The 9,744-nt window shown below is 33.9% G+C and overlaps 1 protein-coding gene across 1 annotated transcript in view; it reads left to right on the plus strand.

Moving 5' to 3' along the window:
- The window catches only part of LOC111060933 (opioid-binding protein/cell adhesion molecule-like), a 30,416-nt gene extending 22,216 nt beyond the window's left edge, over nt 1-8,200 (plus strand). The window contains exons 6-8 of the mRNA XM_039422762.1: nt 3,344-3,563; nt 4,333-4,479; nt 8,091-8,200. Coding sequence (XP_039278696.1) covers nt 3,344-3,563; nt 4,333-4,466 — 354 coding nt within the window. The 3' untranslated portion in view covers nt 4,467-4,479; nt 8,091-8,200. The remainder of the gene's footprint in view (nt 1-3,343; nt 3,564-4,332; nt 4,480-8,090) is intronic.
- The last annotated feature ends 1,544 nt before the right edge of the window (nt 8,201-9,744 follow it).

The raw sequence follows: 9,744 nt of genomic DNA on the forward strand, positions 1-9,744 counted from the left end.
ATTTCAAGTAGAGTCAAGAATACGTTTTTGAAAACAATTGGGTGAAGTCTACAACTTATCCACCTTCTAAAGCCCGGTCCAGACGCTCAAGTTCAGATTCAGTCTTTTGCTCAAGCAAAAGTCGGAGCATGTAAGTCGTTGCGTCTGGACGGTAAAACGGATGGGTCTTCAAGCTTAAGTCGTCAAACTTAAAATGTATCGGCCGGGAATCTTCTTCCATCAAACCGTCCGTCTTTCGCCTATCCACCAGAACCTAAATCGCGTGGAAATGGAGATAGAGAAATTGTGATTTCAGATTCGGATTCAGTGCCCTCAAATTAATAAAATGCCACGCGAGTACTTGAAAATAAGCAAGTTTTTTGTCGATTGTATATAACGCCATTTAACCCTTTTTTCTTTCTTGATTCTCATAATACTCTCAGAATTTGATGTTGATATTATGATTTACTATCATAAAGATAGTAAAGAGTAAAAATAGTTAAAAGAGCAAAAGACTGAAGCTAAACTTGACCGGGCTTTAGAAGGTGGATAAGTTGTCCATTTACCATATTTTATCAGCCTAATTAATTTCAGTGTACCATATGCAAGACCTAGAAGGAATATATTGTTCGAGATTCCCTTTGCTAGAACAAACCATCATTACAACTCATTTCTTTATAAAACCTTACGACTGTTTTATAGCTTGAATGAACACATTGATCCTTTTTCGAATTCATTCAATGAATATAAGAAACATTGTGAACTGAATCTATCATAAGACGCTCGTTTTTAAGATGAATTGTTTTGTAAACTCTGGCTGGAACTCTCCTAGTTTAAGACTTTTCTTTTCCTGTTTACTTAGCTTTTTTTTAGCTATTATTTTCTTTCCTGTAATCTTTAAATGGTTTTTTTTCATTGTATTTTCCTCTAGAATCTTTGGAGAGGATTGTTTTACCTTCTTTCTTTTCACATTTTTCTTTATAATAATGAAATTAATTTGATTATTCTTAGTAAATGCTTTTTGCTTTCTTTTCACATTTTCATTTATATGATTGTAATTAATTTGATTATTTCAACTGTGTAAATGCTTTTTGCTTTCTTTTCTTTATTTACCTGATTTCAAAATGTATATGAGTTGAATTGTTTGAATTGTTGTTTCATTTAATTGTGTGAATAAGGCTCTTTATGGATCTCTGTGAGCCTTTGTATGTAATGAAAATGAATAAATAAATAAATAATATATTATATAAAGATGTACTATATTGTTGATAAGAATACTATCTACAAAATTTCAATCCATTTACAAATACTGTGTCTCGAGATATGACATGTGAACAAAGCCATTTAGCGATTAACAGTAATATTTTTGTCAGTATGTGTTAAATATAACATTATCCAGTTGAATCAGCGAAAAAATAAGATATAATTATCACTTATCTACCCGATATATGTCAACCCCGATATACAATTCAGACTCAATGAACCATATTACAATTCATATTGAAGTGACACATAACCTCTAGCTCTTTGGACTGTTGTGAAAATTAGAATTGGAACCGTTTTGGGCGTAAGTTAGCCTGTAACTTGTATAGTTCTGAATGATTGAATGAATGAATATGTAACATTAAATTGATTGAACTGTGATATCCATCAAGGTGTTAATAGTTTATTTGGTGTATTTTCAAGGCTTTGTTCTCCTGCGCTTGCTAGTCTGAAATTACTTCTTAGGTGGTTTTCAAGGACATATGAATCGGGATAGCTATCTTTTAACGTATCTGAAAGTGGGACTCGATCTATAATGTATTGAATCGCTCTATCACGCTCTTTCTGATATTTTGAAATATCATTGAAACTTTCTTTAATAAGACGAAGATTTGAGCGGACAAACTCAAGATCAGCGTTAGCGGGAATGTAAAGGTTGTATTCCTGCGATAATTTTTTTGCTGTTTCCAAATTAAGTTTGGAAGTTTGGACAGTACGCAAGTCAGTTAGAGTAGTTGATCAAACGCTGATCAAACGCCAGTTTTTAGTTCTATTTAATTTAATTTGATTACAAGAACTTTTGATTTGAGTTTTGCAAACATTTGTGTTTTATATAATTTGAGGGACGGGGAAAGTCCAACATTTAGAGTTAGATTAATCTGCTCTAATGTTTTTATTATTACCTTATTAATTTATTTGTGTAATGCAGAAATAAGCTCGGCGTAACCTCCACCATTTGTAACATTAAATTGATTGAACTGTGATATCCATCATTTGTAATAAATGATCGGTGACCTGTTTGTAAAGTAATAAAAGGGGGCAATCCACCAGTTCCCAGACGGGAACACTGTCATATTGTTGTTGCGTAGCATTTGATAGTAGAGCAAAAGCAGTTGGTTTTTTTTTAATATTATCAACTAAATGTTCTTTGGAATTTGAAAGGAAAACATTTTCATTACGAGTCAGATTTATTTTATAGAAATGAAGAAATTAATGTGATATTTAAATGTGAATTTCATCATATTTTGGTTTTATAAAATTAGTTATGCTACAACTATTCTAATACACAACAATTAAGGAAGGTTATGAAATTTTGAGCATTTAATCAATTTTAAAAATTCAAAATAAACTTTGTTGCCAATGATTTTACAAAACGTTAGACAGAAATGTGTTGGACAGATTATTGTGTTTTTTATTTAAACAAGTTATATGACAGTTTAAAAAGCATTATTCATTTATAATTAATTTGGAATTTCTAAAATCAAAACAATATTGAAAAATAAATTTAATGTGGAACGATACCGTTATACTGTTGATGTCCATCCTAACTTGCCATGGTCTGAATGGAGTACCAGGGGATGTCCATCCACGGGTCAGCTCGGTCTGTCTCAGGAGGTGGGCGATGAAAAAGTGTGTGAAATTATTCAGAAGAAAAGTGGAAAGCTTTTTCCACTAGCTGGATGGAGGGGAGACTAAAATGCTAGCCCCACTTCTTCCTCTCCTCAGCGTTTTTAGTCTGTCAGCCAAAACTGTCTGATCAGCTTTTAGTTTTTAAAGTTGGAAAAAAATTATTTCTCTTCTTAAGGAAGGAACTGATGTTTGGGGGTATGTCAAACCTTGTGGTTCATGACAAATAAATAAACATATCGAGAACTGAGCTTGTGAGCACAAAATTAGGAAAACGGACGACATAAGACGGATGCGTGTGGAAGCAATTTTACCTCAGTCTTTTGCTTGAACTAAACGATCAGTGTTTTGTTTGAGCAAAAGACTGATGGTAAACTTGAGCGTCTGGACCCGGCTTATCACATAGAAAATTGTGACATACACATAAGAGTGATGATCAAATATTGCAAAGAGATGTTTAATGTATGTTGCACAGATGAACGACACACACCAGCAGCCCGGCAAGTGGCACGACGTGGTGCTGAAACCAGTGCAGGGTGAAGAGACGTTCACGCACCTCATGTCGTACAATATCGACCAGCTGAGTGCACAGTCTGTCTACGAGACAATTGTACAGGCCAAGAACAAATACGGGTGGAATGCCGTATCCGAACTCTACCAATTCTACACTAGTGAGGCTGATGACGAATTGCATGGTGAGACAATTCAGAACAATCTTTATAAAATTCGTATACAACTTTTGCGATATGGTAGTTACACTTCTTCTGGTGGATTAAAGTATTGCTCGCCTACTCAAAAGCGATTGATGATTAGATTGAGTCATTATTTTATATGCTGTGTATAGAACTATGAATCCAGATAGTTGAGGTAGCTTTGCACCTAGTATTCAACTTCATATTCTGCGATAGGAACAGATAATCAAGTATCCAGGTGACCACTTGAACATCAGACTCCCAACCTGATAGCACAGACAAGAGAACAGCTTCCTCTTTTCTGTACAGATAGTTTTTCAATTCATTTTTTCTGGTCGACAAAATTATATTCCTGATAATGAAACTCACTTCCTCTGCTCATCATTTAAAATCAAGTCGATGAGAATGGGAACAATCATGCACGAATTTCCTGATTCTAACCATCTTCATTCATGCCCCCTGTGGCTTGGGGGAGCAATGAGTCGATCAATGTACTCAAGAATGTGTTGAAAACCAGAATTCACCCACAGCATCCATGCTTGTCGTAGGAGGCGACTGAAATGGACCTCAAGGCAACTCCAGAAGTTGCCTTGCCTCCAAACCCACGGTATCTGCCCCAAGATTCAAGATTTTCAATTCCGATGTATCCACCTTCGAGTGTTCTTGAGAAAAATCACATTATTTTGATAGAGTTACCTCATTAAAAATCTCTCAGGAAATAAGCTATACGGAATAATTTCATCTACATTTTATGCTGTCTGCTCTGTTACAGACTATCCATCAGACCCTCACATCAAAGACATGGAGCTAGCAGCAGCGTCGGGCAGTCTCACGTATAGGTTCAACTTTGAGATCGCTGTTGGTTTTCTCTCGGTCTTGATGACAATTGCAGTAACATCATCGTAAGCTGCAGCTCCAAGTAAGATTCCATGAATCATAATAATTTCCATTCGAAACAATTCTCAAATATTGTTATCACTATCTTTTTTTGCGCAGAAGTTTTTCTGAATCGAATTATGTAGATATTTTATAATAAATCATATTTAAGGGCAAAAACGGTATAATAAATAGATAGGGATGATTGATCTAACAATAATACTGAATTCATTCAAAAGATGGAAGAGAGCTTTCAAATCCAGATCAATAATACGAGGTCAAAAAAATTTAAATCATTAAGATAATATTGAGCCTAATAATCAATTATGAGATACGTATTAGTCACACTTCCCAATTTCTTTGTGTAAAGGGTCTAACAAAGACTATTTCGGAAGATTTTGACTGGAATCCTCAACTCCTTTTCTCAGTAGCTCCTATTTCACTCTTCCAATAACCTCCATTCGACCGCTAAGCCTTGTGTAAAACCGTGTTAAACTCAGAAAATCCTTCTTTTGATATCTTTCAATTGTTTATGATAGATTGGATGAATGAATATTTTATTGGTCATTTAATAATATTTAAAATTCCAAGAATATATATGGACCATGTCAGACAATAAAAGGTTTACAAAATTATGAAAGAAAACTATCAGTAAAATATACTAAAATACTATTTATAAAATAAAATTATAGTACCCTTTAAAGTAATAAAATAACAATAAAAAAAGAATATAAATTTTAACGTAACAATTATAGTATTATTATTATTATGTTTTTTATATTATAAAATTATTTCATTAATTTTAAAGGATAATATAATTTTATTCTATAAATACAAGAAAGTAGCCCTAAATTCATACAATTAAACTAATATACTAATTAATAGGATGTACAGTACGGTAACACTTAACTCCAGTCAGTCTCAAAATTAATGTACAAGAAATGTACAAGCTCAAAATGTACAAGCACTTGGAAATTGATAATTGTTTCAATACCCGCTTTAAATGACTGGGTGACAGATCTTGAAATGGTCGGGAGTGTGATTATACAATTTGACAGAATTAAAAAACATTTTTCTGAGATTTAGTATGGGTGTACTGCTAAACTCTGAGTTTTTTACTGTTTCTAGTATTGAAGTGAAGAAAGTTACTGTTTGTTTAATACCTGTCTGAATTGCTATGAGCATAACATGAAACATAAGTGATGGTAGGGTTAATATTCTGAGGCTAACAAGAAGCGGCTTGCAGTGTGTAATAGATGGCATATTGGAAATTATTTTTACTGCCTTTTTTTGAAGACTAAAGATTGGTCTGGCTTTTGCACTGTTGCCCCAAAGAGCAACACCATACATGAGCAAACTTTGGATGTGAGCAAAATAAACATTTAGTAGGATAGATTAATAATTATTTATAATTGATAAAACTGTTAATTATTAACAGTTGCACTGAGTCTCCGTAACATGTACATGCCCTTAGCCAACCTGCCGGTTAAATAATCCAGGTGAGCATTCCACGATGAATACATGGTCAAAGTGAAGGCCCAAAAATTTAAGGGGAGGCTTATTCGAGTCATTTTTCATTCATTCGAGTCAGTCCAATAAGTCTGAAAATGATATCAATCGTTTTATTTCAATCGTTTCAATCCAGATCAGGCTTGAAGGTACAATCAATTTTTAATCCCAAATCATCTGCAAACGAATAACAATCATTGTTTATATTATAAATAATGATTGGCAGATCATTTAAAAAAATGTTGGAGAAAACTAGTCCCAGGATTGCGCCTCGGGGCACGCCACATTCAACCAATCTACTACTGAACAAGACATCATCCTTACAGTCAAACTGGTTTCTGTCTCTCAAATAAGACAATATGAGTTGTACAGCATTTTGTGAAAAACCATAGGAAATAAATTCTTCTTTCGAAATGTGATGCTGCACAGTATCGAAAGCTTTGGAAAAGTCTCAAGATCTAGAGCCTACAGAATCACCATTCTCTCAATTTTCTTTCGAACCAGTTTACTTTATTGATAATGGGAAGTTTTCCCAGGACAAAAACCAAATTGTTTATCAGTAAAAATGCCATTGCTTTCAAAGTATTCAGACATCAGATTCTTCTCATAAATTTATCATTTTCCCAAGTTCCCGATATTTTACATATTCTCCCCCATAATCTAAAATTAAAATCAAAAATTGAATCGACTTCCTTCTGTTCGATGGTGAATGGATCCAGCGGGCAAGAGTAGATCTTCAGACAGAATATGTAGGATGATGAACATATAAGCTGAAAGAGAGAACTCTTGAGAGAGAATCAGCTGAGTGAAAGACGAAAATTCCAGAAGAGAGAGGAAAACAGATGCAAAAGGAAAGTGATAGAGAGACGGATAGAGAGAGATTATGAGTGGGTGAGTGCTTTGAAGTATCTGAGAGAGTGGATGCAGTTGGACGTACCCTTTGCTCCTAGTAGTGGTGATGATCGGACGAAGCTAGCAATCTCCCGCTGCTCTGCGGTTATAGGGTGGAAGCTCAGAGGGGGCATGACTTTTATTAAAAAGCTCTTTTTTAGCATGAAAGCTGTGTGCGTGCTGATTACTCCCGCTCTGTTTGAGAAGCATCGCCTCTTTCCTCTGAAAAATATTTCGGATTTATAAGCATTAAGACAGACGTCATAGCTCCTTTATCTCCACCTGCAAGGGAGATCGACGCTGCTGGAATGCTACGAGCAGCTTGAAAGAATGAAGAAAACGACTGCAGGGGAAAGATGGGAAGAAATATCCTGCTCGGCATCTTTCCTGATTGAACATCAACGTGACCGTTATTCCATTTCTGAGACTTCTCGTCTGAAACAACAGTATATTTCATCCCACCCTCCTCCTTCTCGTAGGGAACACCATCCACTGCAAAAACGCACCTAGGGCTCTCCACGGCTGCAGCAACTCAATAACTCTGACAGCAAACAAACTTCAAGCTATTCAATATTGCGGAGGCTTGAACCTACTGTAGGAATGAATATGCATTGTTACACTGCGACATCCTTCTTGATGAACGACTTGTCGTTAGCTTCCTGATAGGAGAATATCACATGAAAAGAGAACTCATCTCACCTTATTGGCTCCTGCCTGATGCAATGATTTTACCATTGACTGATTGTTTCCTATTCCACCGTATGCAGTAGGATACTCTGCTTCAATTTTGCAGGAGTTCTATGAATATTTCCAATCTCCTTCTTCCATAGCAGTATCACAGTTCATGATCATGAGCTTATTCGACGATTACCTCTATGAATGCTATAAGAATTGCTCTATAAATGCCTCTCATTTCAGATATTAGATAGATATTTGATATATAAAATCACGATTGTAATCTATTATCTGGTTATGTATAACATTCATAACATTGAATCTAATATTTATAATAAATTATATGATGAGACTTATAAATAACGAATCTTTTTATATTTAAGTCAATTTTGTTATTAATAATTATTATTATTATCAAACCACATGAGGTTGAAATACTTGAAATCCTTGGAAGTATAAAATTTCATCAATATTTAACGATTTATATTAAGAATGGATTTCTGCATTTCTATTATTGAATTGAATGTCCTATCATATTTTATTAAATTTCTCAAAAGATTCAACTTTTCAATGTTATAGATGGGAGCAGGAGACCGAGACTTTTGGGGAGAGAAACATCAGGATGTTGAGTGTGAGCTTCAAGAAAAGTGATATTATGTTCAATTAGAGCTTTCTCTATTGTAAGTTCGGAAAAAATTGAAAAGTTTGTTCACCTTTGTAATTTGTATACCTATTATTCGTTCTGTAATAAATTATTGTCCCATATTCCGTTTATGTAAATAGATTTTCAATAAAATGGTTTTCTGTATAATGTAAGATTCATTATTGACCAGAACCCAACTGACCTGAACAATGGACACAGAAATGGAGAAAATCTAAATAACACCGTGAATCTACAAACCATTAATATTATAACATTGAAATTAATTTTTATCTCGAATGTTCGAAGAATAACGATATCTGCATTCAACTCTCTTTGATTTAACCATGAAATAAAACACAAGTTGTTTCGGCAATCAATTGATTAGATGAAGTGCCTCTCAAACCAAAAAAGTTTGTCACCAAAAATGACAGCACCGTTCATAACAAGCTCTGTGCGGTGGTAGAAGTGCACACTACTATATGCGAATAAATTGAATCTATCTATGTGAATTTCAATAAAATCTCTATTTCCCATTAAACATTTTTCCCTCTTGTATAAATATGTGGGGGAATAGAGTAGAGTTATAATACTCGTATAAATTTGCTTGAAAGCAAGTGATTCAATCTTCTGAATCCATAATTTCTAATATCTGTCATAATGATGCACACATGAAATCAAGGCTCTTGCCTAGATATCAAGTCGGATGGTTATGAGAGATGAGAAGAATAGGCAGAGGCCCCTCTTCTACCAGTTTCAGGTTGATTTTTAAAGCTTTATTCCTTCATATTTGCGGACAATCTAACGCAAAGTTTCATTTCAGGAATTATTGCAATAATATGTTACAACCACCAATCTTAAACCGATCTTAAAAATAAAATAATTTCAGTGTACTGGTTCCCATAACTTCACAAATAATTATATTCATAATGTAATCAGAAGATTACAAAAGTAACCTCCAAATTATTCTATGACATTTACCTAAATGTAGACTATGTATACAGAGTGTTTCAGAAGTAGTGTCGAACATTTTTGGTTATTGTTCCTGGATGATAAGAGTTTACAAATGTCGTATTTTTAGCGTCCAAAATTCAGCGGTTATCCTTATAGCTGCCATTTTGTTTTTTCACTTGAGCATTTTTATCTCAAGGAGGAAGTGATGCATTGATCTAGAATTTGGCATGAATATTTATGCTATAAAGACTCAACTTTGAAAGATAAAATAAAATATTTTAGATGTAAATTTTCAAAATGGCGGCCATTTAAAATTTTTGATTGCAAATTTCACGAAGACCGTTTACTTTAAAGAAAATTTACAAGAGACAAAAAAGTTAGAAAATGTTATCAAGACTTCATGGGTACCTTATTCATTAAGATTGGTCAGAGAATAACAGAAAAATTAATTATTTTCGTACAGCATGCATGATCATGAACAAACAAGATCATCTGAAAAACATTGTAAAATCAGCTGGATCGATATTTGGAGCCATACCAAGTTTCAAAGCTTCATCTTGAATACAATAAATTGGAATTAAAAATGTAATATTGATGTTTAAATTGTGAAAAGTAGTCATGCATGCAATATGAAAATAA

The sequence above is a fragment of the Nilaparvata lugens genome, chromosome 3 (genome assembly GCF_014356525.2).
Source record: "Nilaparvata lugens isolate BPH chromosome 3, ASM1435652v1, whole genome shotgun sequence".
NCBI classification, from domain to species: domain Eukaryota; kingdom Metazoa; phylum Arthropoda; class Insecta; order Hemiptera; family Delphacidae; genus Nilaparvata; species Nilaparvata lugens.